General features: G+C 35.6%; 1 protein-coding gene across 3 annotated transcripts in view; it reads right to left on the bottom strand.

The window, feature by feature from the left end:
- The window catches only part of PMS1 (PMS1 homolog 1, mismatch repair system component), an 87,978-nt gene that overhangs the window by 50,937 nt on the left and 15,368 nt on the right, over positions 1–21,673 (bottom strand). For 2 of the 3 annotated variants that reach the window (XM_021716365.1, XM_021716366.1), the window contains one exon: positions 2,391–2,554. In XM_021716365.1, the coding sequence (XP_021572040.1) occupies positions 2,391–2,444 (54 nt within the window). In that variant the 5' untranslated portion in view covers positions 2,445–2,554. Of the gene's footprint in view, positions 1–2,390; positions 2,555–10,782; positions 10,886–21,673 lie in introns of all 3 variants that reach the window. The other variant, XM_008065714.2, reaches the window with a different exon arrangement.

A 21,673-nucleotide genomic window follows, 5' to 3' on the forward strand; every position in this document is an offset into this window, starting at 1 on the left:
AGAGGTAAAGCTGTCTACCTCACAAAGTTATTGTAAGTACCCTGAAACCTGAGAAAGAACTATATAAATGTAAAGCAGTATTAAAGTAGGAAGAGAATACAGGATAGTATAAAGCACTCCACAGCCCTGCTAAATTTCAAAACTCATCTCAACAATTTACTGGCTATGTAACAATGGGCAAAGAATTAATCCTCTCCAAGTTCCATTCACAGAACAACTGCAAAGTTGATATAAGGTGTATTTCACTTGGCTGTTGCTGTGAGGATTACAGGAGACTGATGCACAGCACAGGTCTTGGCATCATGTAGGCCCTCAATAAATGTTAATTCCCTACTTCCTATCAAGTTTCACCATGTCTATGTAGCTCTGCCCTCCATCCATTGCATATTTCAAGATGCCCATGTGAAATTTCATCAAAAAACAGAATATTCATAAAATATGTGAACCAACCTTTCTTCTAAGATTCATCAAGCAACAAGATGAATTCCTTCCCTTATCAGTCCTGCTTTGAAAAAATGCAAAGAAATAAAGTAGAGTTTTCCTTAATTAAATTTAAAATCTTATGCACAGCAGAAGAAATAATCAACAGAGTGAACAGACAGCCTGCAGAATGGGAGAAAATGTTTGCAAACAATGCATCTGAAAGGGGAATAATATCCAGAATTTATGAGGGACTCAAACTAAAAACAAAAAACAACAAAAAAATTCAAATAATCCCATTAAAAACTAGGCAAAGGATATGAATATACATTTTTCAAAAGAAGATATACAAATGGCCAAAAAGCATATGAAAAAATGTTCAAACTCAATAATCATCAGAGAAATGCAAATTAAAACCACAATGAGTTATTATCTTATACCAGTCAGAATAGCCATTACTAAAAAGACACAAAAAACAGGTGTTAGTGAGGCCATGGAGAAAAGGGAATACTTATACAATGTTGGTGGGAATGTAAATTAGTACAACCTCTATGGAAAACAGTATGGATACTTCTCAAAGAACTAAAAAGAGAACTACCATTTGACCCAGCAATCCCTCTACTGGGATCTCCCCAGAGAAAAACAAATCATATATATAAAAGACACCTGGGCAACCCCATCAGATCCCCTCCCACTGTGGGAGCTTTTCTGTCCTATCAATAAATCCTACTTTCTCACACAAAAAAGGACACCTACATTCATATGTTTATTGCAGCACTATTCACAACAGCAAAAACATAGAACCAACCTAAGTGTCCACTAAGGGATAACTAGATAAAGAAAATGTGGTATATATAACAGTGGAATACTATTCAGTCATAAAAAATAAAATAAAATCACATCTTTTGCAGTATCATGGATGGAACTAGAGGCCATTATCTTAAGTGAAATAACTCAGACACTGAAAGTCAAATATTACACTTTTTCACTTATAAGTGGAAACTAAATGATGTGTACACATGAGCATAGAATGTGGAAAGATAAAGGACACTCAAAAGAGTCAGTGGAAGGGAGAAGAATGGATAATGAAAAATTACTTAAAAGGTACAAAGGATGTTATTCTTGTGATAGATACACTAAAAGCCCTAACTTCACCACTAAGCAATATATTCATGTAACGAAATTATGCCTGTGCCCCACAAACTCATAAAAACAAAAAGTCTTCCAAAGAAGAAATAGTTTAGAAAGTGAAAAATGTAATTAAATTGTGAATTCTTAAAAAAAAAAACGGTCTTACTCATCTTTCTATTTTCAGAATCTATCATAGCATCTGATAAAAGGAAACACTGAAGCCATTTCCAGAAGTCTGCTGGGGGAAATCCCTGATCTCAGCGATTAAGAAATGAACAGTGCAATTAGATTGTATATAGACATTAGGTAACAAATTAAAGATACTCTATTATAGCAAAATACCATAAATAAGGTAGCTTATAAACAAAATTAGTGTATTTCTCAATTGGGAAGAACAATTTGGGAAGCCAAGAAGTCCAAGATCAAGATGCCTTCTAACTTAATATCTGGTAAGGTCCCACTTTCAGGTTCATAGATGGCACCTCTTTACCATGTGGTGGCCTCCTCATATAGTGGAAGAGAGAAGGAAACTCTTTCTTTATAAGAGCATGAATCTCATTCATGACGGTGGAGCTCTCATGATCTAACCACCTCCCAAAGGCCCCTTGTCCTAATAACATTACATTGGCAGTGAGGTTTTCATTTTCAACAAATAGATTTGGTGGGAGACAAACATTCAGCCCACAGCCTACATCTAATTTAGATAACATACACTGTTTTGTTTTTTTTTTTTATTCTGCCGTATTAAAAAAAAACCTTATACACCATGCCTGGCTAATTTTTTGATTTATTGTAGAGGCATGTAGGAAAAAAACTTATAAAAATGCAATAATGCTTACCTTATTATGAACAAAAGCAATCCTTAAGTCAGGTTTCAAAATACCATAGCTCATGAGGAGATCTTGAACCTTTTTTATTTCATCTTTACATTTTTTAGCAGTTGAATAAAATTGCTTTCTTACAGGTAGATTCTTAAATAATCTTAAAACAGTTACAGTTGTACCTGTTGGCAGGTAAGAGGAAAGCATATTTAGATTTGGAGAGAAATTCACTAATCTTCAAATCCATATATAATTAGTCTATCACTGAAGGTCAATCCTCTGCAAACTCTAGGAACCCAAAGGCGGCTCAACTTTGCAAACTATTCTTGTTCCCTGCTAGACTCTTCTATTTGTAACAAGACTGACCTGTGAAGTATGATCTCTTCTATGTGGTCAAAATAAGCATAATTTTATTTCTACCACTGAAGAGAAACACAGGCTCACTAGAATGCAATATCATAAGAAATCTGCTGGTGCTCAAACTACCTGGGGATGATGCTTAGACTGCACTTTAAATATGATAGTTAGGTGGTATAAGGTGACACTGCATGTGTGATAACCTTAAAAATTCCACTAAAAATTCTTACCTGAAATAAAATCTAGTAACGTGGTTTAATTTACCTAATTAACAACAAACATTCAAAAACAGAATAATCTGACAAAAGGACTTTTTTACATATTAATTTAAATAAAAAGTTGAGTAAAGATATAGAAATCATACTGCTTAACTATCTGGATAATAAATGGTTTTTACTTAAATAAAGAACACCAACCACCACCACATAGAAGAAGGACTGAATGCTTGCCATGGCCACAGAGTCTCACTCTGTTACCCAGACTGGAGGGCAGCATCACAATCACAGCTCATGGCAGCTTTGATCCCCACTGTACTCAGATGTTCCTTCTGCCTCAATCTCCTGTCTAGCCAGGACTATAGGTGCATGCCATCACACCAGGTTTTTTTTTCTTTTCTTTAATTTTTTGTAGAGACGAGGTCTCTTTATGTTGCCTAGGCTGGTCTCAAACCCCTGGGCTCAAGCAATCCACCTGTCTTGGCCTCCCAAAGTGCTAGGATTACGGGCATGAGCCACTGTGCCCAGCTCAAGGTCACACATTCGAAGTATCAAAGAACTTTTAAAACCACCAGGTAGCTAATCACTGACTTCCTAAATCAATCTCCCTTTGTGATTCTTATGAATGTAAAACTAGAGTTGAGGACCACTGTATTGAGTAGTAAAACCAATTTAGTATACGTTTTCTCAACACTGGCACTGTTGATGACATTTGGTCAGATAATTTGTTGTGAGGACTACCCTGTATATTGTAGAATGTTTAGCAGCATCTCTGGCCTCTTACCCACTATATGTCAGTAGTACCCACCCCAGTTATGACAATAAAGTGTCACCAGATATCACCAAATGTACCTGGGGGGGCATAGTTGCCCACAATTGAGAACCACTGATTTAATGTATAGCAACTAGCATCTTTTTTCTTTTTAAATAAAATAGAAAAAAAGAACAGACTAAACTAGAAAACAGTGCATCACACATAGTTAAGGTACATATTGTTTTGTAATTTTTTTTATTGATTAGATATGTGTGAACTGGGTTGCTATGTAAAATGTATTTATTGCTGTGAATCAGAGGTAAAAGGCTAAAAGTTGCTGCAGTATGTCAATTTTTGTCATACTGTTTATAGTAAAAGATAAAAACACAAAGAAATGACAATTATAAGGGGAATATAAGACTAGCATAAAATCACTTCCAAGAGGAGAAAAAGAAACAAATGAAGATATAATGAAACAACAAAAATCAATTTTCTTGAGTTAAAGGCTTGAGGTCAGATTTCAAGAACTTACTTCATTACAAGGAGGAATATAAAAAAAAGAAAGAAGGAAGAGGAAGGAGGAGAAGGGAGAGGGGAGGAGGAGGAGGAGGAGGAGAAGGAAGGGGGAAGAGGAAGAAGAGTGGGTAAAAAGGAAAAGAATGAGGGAGGGGAAAAGAGGAAGAAAAGGGAGGGAGAAGGGGAAGAGAAAGAAGAAGGGGGAAGAGGAAGAAGAAGGAGGAGAGGGGAAGAAGGAGGGGAAGAAGAGAAAGAAAAAGGGAAAGGAGGGGGAAGAAGGAGAGGTAGGGAGAGGTAAGGAGGGGAGGGAGAAGGAGGGAAAGAAGGTGAGGGGGAAGAAGGTGGGGGGGAGGAAGATGGAAAGAAGGGGAAGAAGGGGACAAAGGATGAGGGGAAGAAAGCAGGGGGAAGAGGGGAAGAAGGGGAAGGAAGAAGGGGAAGAAGAAGATGATGATGATGATTCAGTGTGCTGTCTTTGGTTTAAAAAAGAAAAGAAAAACCACATTCTACTAGAAATACTAAATTTTCAAATTTTAAGGACAGAGAAAAATTTACAAACTTTTAGAAAGAAAGAACAAATTTCTTCTCACTGAACTCTGCTATGTCACTCTTGGTATTCTATTGTTTCGACTTTATTGGCTTTTTAGCTATATTCCTTTGCATTATTTTTAGTGGTTACTCTAGATATTATTATGTACATTCTCAAATTATTAGTCTACCTTGATGACCATGAAATGAATTATACTTCACAATGTAACAATTTTACAGTAATGTGATTTCCTTTATTCTCCTGCATTTTGTAATATTTTTGTCATGCATTTTACTTATACGTTACACACTTCACAAAGAATTGGTTTTTGTTTTTGTAAAATTAATTTTTAAATAATTTAATCTTTCATTTTTTTCCCAATATTTTCCAGTGCTTTTCTTTCCTTCTTACAGATTCAAGTTCCCATCTAGAATCATTTCCCTTCAGCTTAAAAATCTTCCTTTTAGTATTTCTTATCATGCATGTCAGCTGGTGGAAAAGTTTCTCAGTTTTATATGAATGAAAGCTACTTCACTTTTGTCCTCATTTTTTTAAAAGGACATTTTTGCTGGTTATAGAATTTCAGGTTGACTATTAAAAAAAAATACTTAAGAGGCCATTCTATTTCCTTCTACATTTCTGATGATAAGTCAACTGCCACAACTGCCATTCTTTTTGTTGTTCCCTTGAATTCAATATATTTTCTCCTCTGGCAGCTTTAATATTTTCTCTGGTTTTTAATGATTTTATTATGATGTGCTTCATTGTGGTTCTGTTTGTATTTGTTCCACTTGGGGTTCACTGCCTTGGTCCTGGGTCCTTATATCTTTTGAAAAATTGTGAAAATTCTGATATTTTTTTTTCAGATTTTGTTCTGACCTATTCTCTCTCTTGCCTCTCTTCCTGAGATTCTAGTCACATGTATGTACACTGTTAAATGTTATCCTGAAGATCTCTGATGCTCTGTTCTCTTTTTACATTTTATTTTCTATGCTTCAGTTTATATCATTTCTGTTGACCTGACTCCAAGTTTTCAAATCTTTTTTTCTATGCTCATTCTGTTGTTAAGCTCATATACAATTAATTCTTCAACATACTACTTTTTTAGTTCTAGAACTTTCATTTGGATCTTTAGTTTTTATTTCTCTGATAAAATTCTCCACTTTCTTATTGATTTTACCCATCTTCTGAATTTTTTAATATAACATTGTTTTTAAAGTTTTTTATTAAGTCAAATAAATACATATTTGTTAACTCAAATAAATAAAGATTATTCTGTTATCTGTGAGCTTGCTTATATCTTTTTTCCTCTTGATTACAGAATTCATTTTCCTTTCCTCGTGCATCTCAAAATTTTGATTTTTGCCAGACACTGTGTATAAAACAATAGATACTGAAGAAGATAGTATTTTCTGCCAGGGAAAGTGCTTTGTTTCCTGCCACGCAGGTAGAGTGTAAAACAGATCTCTTCTACCTAATTAGTTTATTTGATACGCAACTGAGTTGCACCTTTATTTAGTTCCAGTTTACCCTTGGTTTCTAACGTCAGAAGATGGAATCAAGCCCCTTCCTCTAGCAAGGCTTTAAGATCTTTCTTTCTCTAGCTAAGTCCCAACTTTCTTTTTCATTGCTTACTCACCAAAAGTCCTGATGAGATTCAATGTGTGGGACAGACTAGTTCTGTTTGAGGATCTCATATTCCAATCTGTCATACAAGATCATGTGTGAATATTAAAAGCTTAGCTGGTTTCTCCTAGTGCCATAAAAGATCCCTTTTCTACAGCAGGGTTGCTCCTTTGTTCTCCTATGCCTCAGACTCAATTAATGCTCCCAGGGGTGCAAATGATCACTAGTCACTTCTTTTCTAGGAAAGTAGTCTTCCTCTTGAACTTAGTCAATTTAAATTTCTCTGTGACATAGTTCTTCAATGAGTTTATAGAAAAGTACTCATTTTTTAAATTATGTTTTCTTCCTCTCATTGCTACACAGAGAGCACTGTGAAACCTTGAAATCTTCTATATCCATTATTCTTCTCTTGCTGAATACTTATACCCACCCCCCCAACACGCCTTCTTACCTATCCTCTTCAAACTCCTACCATCTTCAAATGCAAATGTAACCTTTTCTGAAAAACTTGCCTAACCTCTCTCTAGGCAGTTGGTGGCTTCATTTCATTGTCATCATTTACTCATCTGTGTTCCTCTCTAGTCTGTGAGTTTCTAGACTAGACAAATATAATGGCATCTATGGTAAACTACAGTCAGATAGGAAGGCAGAAATCAAGAAGGCAAAATATAGATGTATATATGAAAGTAAAAAAAGATATCTGTTGATTTCTGAATATGCTATGCATCAAAGACCACACTATACCTAATCTGTACATAAATTATTGCTTCAGTGCCTAAATATACTCTCTCAAAGTAAATTGAAAATTACTAATAAGACGAGAATTCTAAGTTTAAATAAAACTTACTGGTGGAAAAGACTTTTCTGATTACAAATAAAATTTTGGAATTTATTTTTATAAATAAATTTTAATTGTTTTTTTTCCTTAAAAATAAAAGTACCAAAGAATATTGGCCAATAGGGAGGAGGCCCCCATTATACTGTCATATTTTACTAGAGAACTGCTCAGCTCTCTAACTTTAGCACATTCTACAAACAACAGAATTAAAGAGCAGTCTTGTAATATGCTCCCTGTTATATTTTTACATGATCCCATGTTATGCTATTTACGAAGGTAGTTATAAATATTTCTAAAGTAATGGTATAGTTGCTTGAATATATCAGAAAGTTTTCTTAAACCATTTAGTGAGTAAAAGTTCCATTCTTAAAGTAAGATGAAAAAATTTCTTAATATGTGCACAATCACACACATCAGGAATTTACAAAGAACATGATGCTCTATTCTAATAACAAGGTAGGGAAAGAAAATACCTTGATCAGAGCACTTCAAATATACTACTTTTGATATCTGAGAAATTCCAAAGGCAGAAGTACTTGGAGGTGTTAAAAGAATTTGTTCAGGAGCATAAATCAATTTAGAAAGCTTAATACTGATTATCTAGGGTAAAGGGAATACAAGTAATGACAGAAAAAGATCCGACCAAAGCAAATAATTTGGTCTGTGTTCTTAGTAAAAGATTTAAAATCTGGAGACTTACCTCCACATTACTTCTTAATTTCAACAAAATGTTTTAAACTGGAAGTGAAAAGGGCAATTTAAAATGACAAAAAGTTTGTCACAGAAATCATTTTACATGGCTCAATTAATTCATAAAACAAATACCTATACCTAGAAAAACCAGAAGTGAAATTTCTAGTAAACTATTTTAAAGTATATTTTTTAAAAGGGAAATAAATTTTCCTTTGCCTAAATAAAATTTTGTTGTAAGGTGTTCCTGCACCTACAATTACATTCTCTACAGGTATCATCCTACCAAATGATATGAAAAGTAAATAATAAACAAGATGTCCACACCACAGCAGAAATTAATCCAAGAACCTTAAATGTACAGGTATAAATTAGGATGGTTGAACTGCAGTTTTAGCTTACACAGAAAATATTTAAATGGAAGCTGAATGACAGCTGGTGAAATGTGAGTCTGTGATTCAATCACTCAAAAACTATCAGCACTAAGGCAATATAAATGTAAAAGGCTTTTGAAAATGTTTGTAGATTTCTATAATATGTCCATCTAGAGCAATTTAAAACTAGGAATTTGATTTTTTGTTGTTTTCCTAACCAGTCAACAGTAATTAGGTAAAAAAAGTGAGTTATAAAAGGTAATTACTAGTTTTGTAACTACTGACCTTCAAAGAATTTATTCCTAAGTGTTTATTAAGATAAAAGAAATATTGTTAAGGAAAATAAGGTTCACTTATTGTCTACAGAAATTCCTTAATATGCATACCTCATCTCACTTACTAAAGGTAGAAGACTGAGGTCAGCAGGAAAAGAAAAATCAACCAGCAAAAGGGCAAAGATCAGATGGATTCCATATCTAAGGATTGTTATTTCATAGTTCCCATGGAGATGAATAAAGAAAAGCATGAGAAGAAGCATGAGAAGTATGACTGATGTAGAGCCATTGGCCATCTAGATTAGACTGGTTATTACTAAGATAAAAATAAATACTTTTTAAGTTTTATAAGGCAACAAGATTACTTCAAAGTACTCTATTGGATAGCCACTCAAATACTCCTAATGGTTTCCTAATTTGAACTCCTAAGACCTGCAGTCAGAGTATTTTTGGAGATAAACCATATTTTTTTTTTAAAAAAGCCTTCTTTTTATACTAATCTTCAATATACAGTGAAAGAATTTAAATTTATTTTTTAATAAAAAATATACAATTTTCATTATTATACATCAAATTAAATAGCTGTTAGACTTAAGCTCATTTTCATTAAATGAATAAATAAGAAAAAATAGTGTGTTTTCTAAGAAGTTTCTATTAACTCTTTCTGCTATGTGGATCCAAAAACATTAATTCCTAAGGGGCAAAAGTAATCAGAAACTCAGTTAAGGATTTATAAAATAAGAGAGTGAGAAAATTTGGTATCAAAGTTAAGACCCAAGAAAATAAATTTCAGTATCAGTAAAGACAGAAGTCATTTGAAAAAAATAAATCTAGTTAGATGCAGCGGCTCATGCCTTTAATCCCAGCATTTTGGGGCAGAGGTGGGAGGATTGCCTGAGCCCAGGGGTTTGAGACCATCCTGGGCAACATGGCAAGACCTTGTCTCTATATAAATAAAAATATTAGCTAGGCATGGTGACACACACCAGTAGTTCCAGCTACTTGGAAGGATGAAACAGAAGGATCTCCTGAACCCAGCAGGTCGAGGTTGTGGTGACCATAAGTGTGCCACTGTACTCCAGGCTGGGCGGCAGAGTGAAATTTCAATTCAAAAAATAAAAAGAAAGAAAGAAAAAATAAATCCAACAATTTAACAATAAAACTGGAAGGAAGAAACCACAGAAAATATACAGTATGTACATTGATAAATTATGAGGAACCACAAAATTAAATATGAATTTACAATACAAATTGGAGGCAGGAAAGGATAAACAATAACAACAACAAAAACTCACATGTCCCTTTTCATATCTAATAATTCTTTGGAACCTGATTCTAAAGAGGTCATACTTTTAATAGTCTCATAACCATCTCATTATCAGAAATTAGTAGTATGCAAAAGATTAAAAGAGATATGTGATGCTCAAGCCTAATCTTTTTTCCCTTAGCAGTTTTTTAGAGGAACTTAATAATATATCAATTAAAATGTAATAAAATTACATAAAAGTCTATAAAACACTAAATAACTAAATTAAAACTAGCAACAATAAATAATATGTTTATCTGCTTCAAAATAATACAGAAAGGGAAGAAGCAGGTAAGGGTATTAGATGAAAAAACTTCAGCAATGAGTTGATAACTACTGAAACAGTGATGAATACACTATCTTCTTGTGCATATGTTTAAAGCTTTCCACAAATAAACACATATATTTTAAATTATTTATTTAATCATAATATTTTGATGGCATGGTTTATTACCATTATTACCAAACTAATGATGTTTTAGGTACTTCTCTTTTTTTCTGAAAGTTTCTTTATTTTAGTTTAATTTTATTTGTATATATTCATGGAATACAAGTGCAATTTTGCTACACAAATATATTGCATTGTAGTGAAGTCAGGGCCTTCCAAGTATTTCAATAAAATATTATCCTTCATATATAAAGAAGACACTGGTGATCCACCCTAGTAAAATAAATGCTCTTACAGTTTTTACAGAAGAGTAACTAGTCCATGGAATGGTTCAGAGTATCTCTCGTAGTTCTTTTTAAGAACAACTCTAAATAGTTTAAAGATTGGTAGCTAGAGTAAAGGCTAAATGTTCACCTGAAAGTTAACCAGCCTTTATTAGGACCAAACCCAAAGTAATATATTTAAAATAGAGGAGTAACTGTTCTTTAAACCAAACAATTAAGACAGAAAAGGTAAAGAACGTTCCAAAGCTACTCTCTTACCTTGACCAAGATGTGAGGGTTTTTGAGAAAGTATGTGGCCACTGCCATCTAAAACATATTGAGTGCTAAAATTATCAGCAGCCGTCCTTGTTGTAATTAAAACCTGAAAATTAAAAACACACACACACACACAAAAATCTCGAATAAGATTATCATTTTAGGTGCAATCACTCTGTGGTTCTCCCTGTGTACATGCTGATAAATTTGAATGTTTTTTCTCCAATTAAAAAAATTATCACTAGAAGCGGTGGCTCAAGCCTATAATCCCAGCACTCTGTGAGGCCAAGGTAAGAGGACTGCCTTAGCCAAAAATAGCCTGGGCAACGTGGCAAGACCTCATCGTTACACTAAACCAAAAAATTAGCCAGGAGTGGTGGCACAAGCCTGTAGTTCTAGCTACTTGGAAGGCTGAGGCAGAAGGATCACTGGAGCCCAACAGGTCAAGATTGGGGTGGCCATGAGCATGCCACTACACTCCAGCTTGGGTGATGGAGTGGGCGATAGAGGGAGACCACAACTCAGAAAAAAGAAATTATCATTTTAGATGTTACAATGGGTTTGTTATCAAATTAGATTTGAAATAACTATATAATACAGTCAATACTGTAAAAAAATTGTGCTTGATAAGTTCTTATTACAACTTCTTTTGTAACATTCCTTAGAGTTACACTAATAAGTAACAGGTCAGCTTGTATTTTTTTGTTTTTTTGCAGTGGCATTTCACTCTGTTGCCCAGACTGAGTGCAGTGGCATAATTACTCCTGAGTTCAAGTGATCTTCCTGCCTAAGCCTCCCAAGTAACTGAGAAACACGTGATACCAGGCCCGGCTAATTTTTTTAGGAAATGCAGTTTTAGTATGCTGCCTAGGCTGGTCTTAAATTCCTGGGTTCAAGCAATCCTCCTACCTCAGCCTCCCAAAGTGCCGGGATTACAGGCATGAGTCACTGCACCTGGCTTCCTGTTTGCAATTTTTATTTTGCAAATTATTGCTTTTTATTTTTGGTATTTACTTTGATTAAAACACTCATATTCAAACTAATATACCTGAAATGGCTATTTGTATTATATGTATTATTATAGGACTTACATCTGTAAAAACAAATACTTCAACTGCCTTAGGGGAGCTTGCTTTTTTAACAGAGTATTTCCATAAATGTTTTGGTAAATAAATACTCCTTTTGTAAAGTGATCATTACCTTCCCCTTTTATATTTTGTGTAAAACTACACTTCTGTTCAAAAAAATAAAATTGTAATTATACACCTATATATTTATGGACAATTTTTTTCTTAAAATCAAACTTTTAACTCATTAAGTGTAAATTTTTTATTAATTAAAAAACTTTGCATTCAAACATGTAAGCATAAGAAGAAATTTCATTCAGCATAAAAATATTTCCTCCGGTATTAGTCACAGAAACATAAATTTAAAATTGTCTGCACCTGTTTGAACTACCTTCACCCTCAGCTTTCTATTTACCTACCTTGTGAGATTAGTAGGAAAGTATAACAATAGTAAAATATACCTGTCAGAAAAAAACCAAAGGTAGGGAGTGAGAAAGTTGGCAGGGAAAGTGAAGTGGACTGGGAAGAAGGTAGCCTCCTCATACATCTGGTGAACCCAAAGTAGGGAGTAATCTTTCTTGGCCATCTTTGTACTCAGTAAAGTGAATATCCTAAAGTTAATCTACATGATTTAGAAGCCACAAGGATCCAGCTCCACTGCTAGAACTTATCCAGGTGCAGTTGGGTCTACTCTTGATGGTTCTGTCACCCTGTCCTAACCAGGCAGATTTACTGTAGGCCATGGCTCTGTGGAACATGTTGGTACCATGCAGGAAATATTAAAGTCATAGTAAACGATACTGCATCTCTAAATTGGAGTATGAGTCAAGTCTGTTAAGATCCTGAGAATGAAGTACATAAAGTCCTTACTAGGAGCATTGTATCAAACCACTATTTTTGTGATAACTATTCCCTCCCCAAAAATCAATACCTAAGACAGGCAAAGCTGTGAGTTTCTGTGTACTATTAAGTGACTGTTCTACTCCTTCCAAAATACATTCCATGGTTCAAAATATGTATAGTTTAGAGGACAAAAACTGCTAGAAATTTTCTTTTCCTGTGTTTAACTACTCCATGATTATCTCTTTACAAGCAATTCTACATTTAATCAGCTGTTTCGCCAAAATGCCAAGGTCAACTGAATTCTATTTCTTTTTTCTTTCTTTTTTTTTTTGAGTTGGAGTCTCACTCTGTCACCTAGACTGGAGTGCAGTGGCTGCTCCTGGCCACTGCAGCCTCAACCTGCTGGGCTCCGGTGATCCTTCCGCCTCAGCCTTCCAAGTAGCCGGAATTACAGGCATGCGTTACCACGCCCGGCTGATTTTTTGATTTATTGTAGAGATGAGGTCTCGCTGCCCAGGTGGGTCTTGAGCCCGCGGGCTCAGGCAATCCACTCACCTCAGCCTCCCAAAGGCGCGGGATGACAGGCTGAGCCACCGAGCCAGCTTGAATCCTATTTCTATTCTCCAAAGACTTAGCCACCTGACCTAAAGTTGGTGTCACTGAGCAAAGGTGGCACTAGAACTCTGAGTTCCAGCACTAGCTCTGCCAGTTGCTTCTAGATGGTCCTGAATAAATGATTACACTATCATCTTTAAGGGGAAGGTGATGATAAGATGAAGATGATGCTAATTCTTTATAAGGTTACAGGGGATTTTGTTTTAACCACTTCAAAACATTTTATAAGATACTTGTTCATCCTTTATAAACATATTAATGAATAGTAAATATACTCCAGCCTACATGAATAAACTGAAGTGTTAGAAAGCAGGATAAGACCTTAGTACTCATAATGTAACATTTATGTAAAAAAAATTATTTTCCAACATTAAAAATATTTTAATTACAATTCATAGGCTACAATGAAAATTTGCTTAGACTGGAAATGGTTTATATTTCATGGCTAAAGACAGTGAAGGATAAAACAAACACATAAATATATTTCACAAATACATGAAATACAGTGTGTTCCTCAGAGGAAGGAAAGGGAATTGTATTACAAGAGTTCATTTCATCATATGACCCTGTGTCCTGGGCTGGAAACCTTTTTTTGGACCAGGCACAGGTTCAGAATGCATTAGCGGTGCAGCAGCTAGCTTCTGAATCTGCAGTAACTCCACCATCGGAAGCATCTCTAATATCACAGACTATTACTGGTGATTCTTAGCAGGGACACTGAGGAATTGTGGCGGGAGTGAATCTAGTGGTGTCAAGATAAGAAATAGAGAAAACCAATATTTTAAAAGGAGAAGTTTTGGAAGTCCTTAAAGGACCTTAGAGATTATGTTAGTTATCAGTTACTAAAAACTGACATTCTGGTATACTTAGTTTCAAGAAATTATACTATTATAGAATTAAAATTATATAAAAGCATTTACATTTTAGATAAGCACAATTTTCCCTCAACTTTTAGATAAAAAGTAAATTCGAAAACCTAGGCTATATCCTGGCAACTCAGGTAAAAATCCTCTCTTGGCAAAAATTAATGTAAGGTAATTATGATAAAGCCTTTTGAGTTCTTTGGCTGACTTTTGGATGAACACTCTGGTTCAGTAAACTTCAAGATAAAGGGTCTTTATGATTCAGATGAAATAAGGACTTTTGCCTAATGACCAAAATGTCTTTTCTTCTTTCTTTCTGTGTGTGAGTATGCCTGCCTAACTATGTACAGTTGTACACTAACTAGAGTACTTTGACTTTAGAACCTGCTCCCAGATACCCACTATGGGGAGACTAGCAACAAGGAGATCTTGACCCTGGCTTTTCTCCTTTCATGAAGTTTTACTTATGAGGAAGCTGCACTTAGAAAGCAAAATGTTCCAACTGCCTCAAAAATTCAGACTTATTCTGATCAAAGCTCTGCACCACAGCTATCAAAACAGACATAGGATGCATCCCACACTGTAGAAAAGGAGTCTGGATTCCTTAACGTAGAGTCATCAGAATAATGCCAGGGATATCCCTGACCCTTTCACAGCTATGTAGATCCACAAATAAAGGAGTATCAGCTTCCATCCTCAAAGCAGGATGGTTTAGCTTCTCATTCTGCCCCTTTAAACCACGGAGAATTAATGTGATATAAAACAAAAACAAACCTACAGATTCTGTACTATCTCATCACAAAATTATGTACCACTGACCCTTGAACAGCACAGGTTGGAATGGTGTGAGTCCACTTCTACATAATTTTCTTCTACCTCTGCCACTTGACACAGCAAGGCCTCTCCTCTACATCTTCCTCAGCCTACTCAATCTTTATGATGATTTCCCTCCACTTAATGAATAGCAATATATTTTCTCTTATGATTTTCTTAATAACTATTTTCTTTTCTCTAGCTTATATTATTGTAAGAATACAGTATATAATACACATAACATACAAATGTGTGATAATTATTTATGCTATCTTCCAATCAACAGTAGGCTATCAGCAGTTAAGTTCTGGGGGAGTCAAAAGTTAAACAAGTTAAATGCAAATTTTCAACTGTGCAGGGAATCTGCATCCTCAACTCTTGCAATGTTGAAGGGTCAAGTGCATAATAAACCTGATGGGTCAGAATAACATTCAGCACACTATAAGCACTTGAAAAATGTTAGATGAATGAATCAGTAAATACGAATGCTACACAGAGGATGTCTGGCAACACTTCTAAATCTTCTGAGGAGAAAATGAACTTATACTACAAAATGAAGACCATTGGTGAGAATTAGAAGGAATTTACCTATGAATGACTGTTAAATTTTAGTAAGAATTTCCCAAAAATATGAAAAAGTCTGCACAAATGTTAAGGTGAAATACTGCTTGCAGATCTGGTGATTTCATCACCTACATGATACAGCTGCACACTACTTTTTACATTTAAGTCCAAAGTAGGAATCTGTCATCTGTATGCACATGATGATATTCAAGACATTTCAATATGTATCAGTTCAAGATATAGTCAATTAGTATCAGTTACTAATACACTTACATTCCTCATAGACTATAAAAGCAGTAATTCAATTTTTAAATACCAATAGTTTACTCTGTAGATACAGAAAGAATGCTTTACTCCTTTGGACTGTTTAAGGTTGGAAGTTATTGTGCAATTGACAAGTTAGGAAAACTGTCAAGTCTTTTCAAGTATCTGAATAAAGAACATAGAATTAGCCGGGCTCAGTGGCTCAGCCTGTAATCCCGCGCCTTTGGGAGGCTGAGGTGAGTGGATTGCCTGAGTCCGTGGGTTCGAGACCCGCCTGGGCAGGCGAGACCTCATCTCTACAATAAATCAAAAATAAGCCGGGCATGGTAGCGCACGCCTGTAATTCCGGCTACTCGGAAGGCTGAGGTGGAAGGATCGCCAGAGCCCAGCAGGTCGAGGCTGCGGTGGCCGGGAGCGGCCACTGCACTCCAGTCTGGGCGACAGAGTGAGACTCCAACTCAAAAAAAAAAAAAAAAAAAGAACATAGAATTAGATGTATTTTAGATTTCTCTGGCTAATTTTGCTGAAGATGTAACTTAATTTTTCTTTTTATAACTGAAGTTATTTACATCTTTAAAATAATCAAAGAAAAAGTAATTTAAACTACTGAAGTTATGGGTGATGGTTGTTTAACAGTGCAACAAAACTAAATCCCAATGATATATTATCAGTCTATTAAATCTGAGATGGTTTACAACCATATGACTTTAAAACTACATCAGCTAACTTGATAGATAAAATAATCAAATCACTAATTTTTATTATGTTATCTGTAATCTTTATCGAAAAAGTTTCAAAATAAACCAGAGCCTTGAAAATAAATTAAGTCCTACTGAAAAATGACATTTACTTTTCAACGTAAGTGACTTTAACAAGCATGCATATTACTTCATATCTTTCTGAAATACTATTCATAGTCCTCCCATATAAATTTCAACTTGACTATTCCAAAAAACTTACCTATTTAGCTTACCACTGCAGGTCTGAGTATATTGATAAATAATTTAATATTTAATATGAAGGTATTTAAAAACTGATTAATACTTTCTTAATCATGCAAGTAAGGAGGCACAATAACCTACTGGGGAGAACTCAGTACTGACACGTATGAAATTAGAACTGAATTCTGGGCCTTGGATCCACTATGCATTCCTGAATAGGTCATAATTTGCATATTCTACTTACAAAACTGTGCACAGTTCCTTTGAAATAAACTGCCTAGCACAGGACCCTGCATACAACAGACAACAAAAATATTAGTTGACTGATTATTAGAGACTGGGTTTTGAAGTTGGGGTATGAAGTCCTGGCATTTGGCTTCATAGAACCCCAGTTTCCTCATCAGTGATATGAAGAGACTGAACCACAGAAGACCTACATTGTAGGCTGACTTACCCACGAAGCAGACTCTGAGATGGTTAGTGTGGAGGAAGTTTGTTGGGGGTGTGCTATGGAATGCTCACCTGTGGGGCAAGGCAGGTGCTGTCCTGGGACCAGGCCTTTAGAAACCCTCGTCAACCAGTCATAAGATGCAGGTTGACCTGCGTGATCTGAGTAAGGTAGCTAGCTCTTGTCAGCTAAGGCAAGGGCATGCTCCAGAGGAAGACTCAGATGTGAGCACTCAGTCACCAATACTCTTGGCAGCTGAGGGATGAATGCTCAGTCCTGAAGTGGAGAATATGAGCAGAGCATCAGGGTCCATACTACTACCAGATGCCTTCCAGTCCTATATTTCCATTAGCTTTCAGGCACAAACTTAAATCATCATCAAAAACTGTCTGTGACAAAATAATACATGGTATAAAATTCTATTTATATCAAGTTCAAGAACATATAGAATTAATGTCGGGTGTGGTGGCTCACGCCTGTAATCCCAGCACTTTGGGAGGCTGAGGTAGAAGGATTGCTTGAGCCCAGCAGTTTGAGACCAGCCTGGGCAGTATAGTGAAACCTCGTCTCTAAAAAAAAAAAAATGTGTCAATAGAAGTCAGAATACAAAAGAGTACTGACAGGGAGGGAGTATGAGAGACCTCTCTGGGGTGCTAATAATGGTCTAAGTCTTGCTCTGGAGTATATACATGTAAAAACTCATGGTGCTATTTATGTGTGTATACATTTATCTATGTGTAGTTTTCTCAAAGATTTATAAAAAAAGAGATTCTATAAAACACTCTGTTACCCTAAAGAAATTCAAAAGATTTTCAGAGATTGCTATAAAAATTTTTTAAAAACACAGTTAATATTTTCTAAGATAAGCAAATGCATGGCATTGCAATGTGTAAACTGCAAACGTAATTTTTTAAAAAGTTAATTGTTTTTTATTATTGTGATACTTCCACAATGCTTTTATAATTTTGATGATCAAAATTATCTTAATTATACTCAAGGAAATTTGAATGCCTCAAAAATAAAGCAAAAGACAAAATTATAAACTTGCCTATCAAGTGAGCTTAAGTAATCAAATAAGGAAACAAGATAGTAACCAACAGACAAAGGCATACAAAGCTGCCATCTAAACTCAGAACTGCAGTGAAGATTTGGAAAATCATATGGCACATGTACAACATATTTATAAACCCTAAGTATAGTGCTGCCACCTAGTAGACAAAGCTGATTATGACCAATTTTAGTTCTGGAAGGTTATATTCATCTTGTAGAAAATATAGAAATGCCAAATTATGTCTTCTCTGACAAAATCCTACCAAATAAATCTTACAGGCTATCTGAGAAGTTTGAACAACAGCTAAACAATAAAATGCTCTAAAACAAAAGTATATGATAGCTCAAACTAGTTTAGTTCTGGAAGGTTTAGAGGTACCCTAGTGCAAACCTCATATACTTTAAAACCAGACTCTGTACAAGATCCAGGGCTGTAAGTTCTCAGTCTTCAGGAAGAAAATGGGCAATGCCCAGTTGTACCCCCCCCCAATTTTCCTAAAATCTCTTTGGAGGCTCAGTGAACTCTAAATAAAGCAAGTGCTGAAAAAGACCGAAGCATATGGGTGCTAGATTTTGGATAGAGGTTTTAAGAGTGCAACTAAAAACTGCCTCCTTTAATGTCTGAATAACTGGATTCTAACAAGCAAGGAACCCTTGTCCTCTCTAAGCTCCAACAGCAAAATCTTCCACTTAAACTTCACCACCCCTGCAATTTTTCTGACCTACTCAGGACATCACATATAGAGTCCCAAAGTAAAAAAGTGAATAAAGTTGGCACCCAACTTACAACGGTTCTACTTACAACTTTTCAATTTTACAATGATGTGAAAGTGATATACATTCAGTAGAAAGTGGTGGGATACTTTTGCAATGCTGGGCAGAGCCAGTGAGCCACAACTTCCAGTTAGCCACACAATGGAGGTGGGGAACAACCAGTACTTTACAGTGGACTCTGTTACCAGATGATTGGAGTCAACTGTGGGCTAATGTTCTAAGCACACTGAAGGCAGGCTAGCGTAAGCTGTAATGTTTGGTAGGTTAAGGTGTAAGTATTATACGCATTTTCTTTTTTTTTTTTTAAGTTGAAGTCTCACTTACGGCCACTGCAGCCTCGACCTGCTGGACTAAGGCAATCCTTCCATCTCAGCCTTCCAAGTAGCTGGAACCACAGGTACGCACCATCACGCCTGGCTAATTTTATTTATTTATTTATTGTAGAGATGAGGTCTCATCAAGTTGCCCAGGCTGATCTCGAACCCCTGGACTTTGGCAATCCTCTGCCTCGGCCTCCCAAAGTGCTGTAATTACAGGCTTGAGCCACCACACTGGATCCCATGTATGCATTATCAACTTATGATATTTTCAACTTAGGAAAGGTTAATCAGGATGTACCACCATTGTAAGTCGAGGAGTATCTGTACCTAGCTGGAACTCTAACCACAAAAAAATGGAGAAAATCTATACTAATGCCAACACTTCAAGGATGGAAGAGCCGAGGGAAGACCCTGGAGCCTGGAGAATACATCACTGCTAGGAAGACTGGGCTACTAAATAGATGTCCACCAACTAGAAATGGATACAGCAACAATATCTCACCCATCCATTCCACTTTTCCAAGACAATAGGTATAAAGTCCTATCATTTTACTGTACCTAAGCATCCTCACCTAAATAGGGTTGGTCAGCCTAAGTACAAATGAAAGATTACATGGTCACTGGGCAAACTTCAATAGCTAAAGGGACCCTCACAATCACCCTGTCACTCACTGGCACACAGATACTGTCACACGATAAAAGAGCCCAAAACCTACAGAATAATATAGCACAAAAAAATTAGTACAGTCAGGTAATCAAACACAACCAAGATACATGGAAATTAAGAGATCAAGGTTCCAGATATGTTTTGCCACAAACTAGTCATAAAATCTGCATCAGAAGCAGTGTGGTATAAGTGATACTATTCAACTGAGTGTGCCAGTCACTGAACTCAGGGACTCACAGATGCCTAAAGCACTCAATCCACAGTCAGAAGAATAAAATTCTTGGATTCAATCTGTCCCTAACTAGCTAGGGTTTAGATCAAGTCAATTTACCTGTCTAGAGCACAATCTCATCTGTGTTGACTAGAGTGGTAATTCACAGTGTGTCCCATAGAACAAGCAATCCTATAAACAAAAGCAGCAAAATGCTTCTCAGAGTCTTTACTAAAGCACATTGTAATCTCTAAGATTGGTGTTTATAGAAGGTAAATTTTCCCCATATTTATAGGTACCTGCTATAATCCACCAACCTTAGAGATTACAATGTGCTTTAGTAAAGGCTCTGAGAGTGCTATAGTTAAATATCTGTCTAATTTTTGTAATACATTATGAAAATGTATTAAACCATCTCTTCCTCTAACTAATATTAACACTGCAAAACACTTTGCTGCTCCTCAAAAAATCAAATACAGAACTGCCATGTGACACAGCAAGTCCATTTCTGGGAATACTCCCAAAACAACCAAAAGTAGGGACTCAACTGGCTATGTATACGCCAATGTTCATAGCAACATTATTCACAAGAGCCAAAAGATGGAAGCAATCCCAAGTGTCCATTGATGAATAAATGACAAAACAAAATGTGGGATATACACACAATGGAATATTATTCAATCTTGAAAAGGAAAATCTGATACGTGCTAAACATGGATGAATCTTAACAACATTATGCTACATGAACTAAACCAGACACAAAAGAACACTGTATGAGTCCACTTAAATGAGGTACCTAGAATAGCCTACTTCATAGTGACATAAAGTAACAGTGATTACTAAGGGATGAAGGGAAAGGGAATGGGGATTTATTGTTTAATGGGTACAGACTTTCAATTTGATGAAAAAGTTCTGGAGATGCATAATGATGATTGAGACACAACAATATGAATGTACTTACTGTTACTGCCACTGAAATGTACACTTAAAAATAGTCAAAATGGTAAATTTTACATCACGTATATTTTACTATAATAAAAAAAGTTTACAAACATACTTTGAAACACAATCAGAAACACAAAAGATGAAGTCACATCTGATCCTGAAGAAATACAAAAGATCATTAGAGACTACTATGTACACTTGTATGGAAACAAACTTGAAAACCTTAAGGAAATGGAGGACTTTCTGTCATCACACAACCTGCCTAGGTTGAAACAAGAAGAAATTGAGACCCTAAATAGACCAATAACAATCAAAGAAATTGACTACGTAATAAGAAAACTACCTACAAAAAAAAACCCTGGTCCAGATGGCTTTCCAGCAGAATGCTACAAGACATTTAAGGAGGAGCTGATACCAATCTTACTGACGGTATTCCCAGTGATTGAGAAAGACAGAACTCTCCCCAAATCATTTTACGAAGCTAACATCACATTGATACCCAAGCCAGG

Source organism: Carlito syrichta, unplaced genomic scaffold (genome assembly GCF_000164805.1).
Source record: "Carlito syrichta isolate Samal-C Ts95f unplaced genomic scaffold, Tarsius_syrichta-2.0.1 Scaffold308799, whole genome shotgun sequence".
Classification (NCBI taxonomy): domain Eukaryota; kingdom Metazoa; phylum Chordata; class Mammalia; order Primates; family Tarsiidae; genus Carlito; species Carlito syrichta.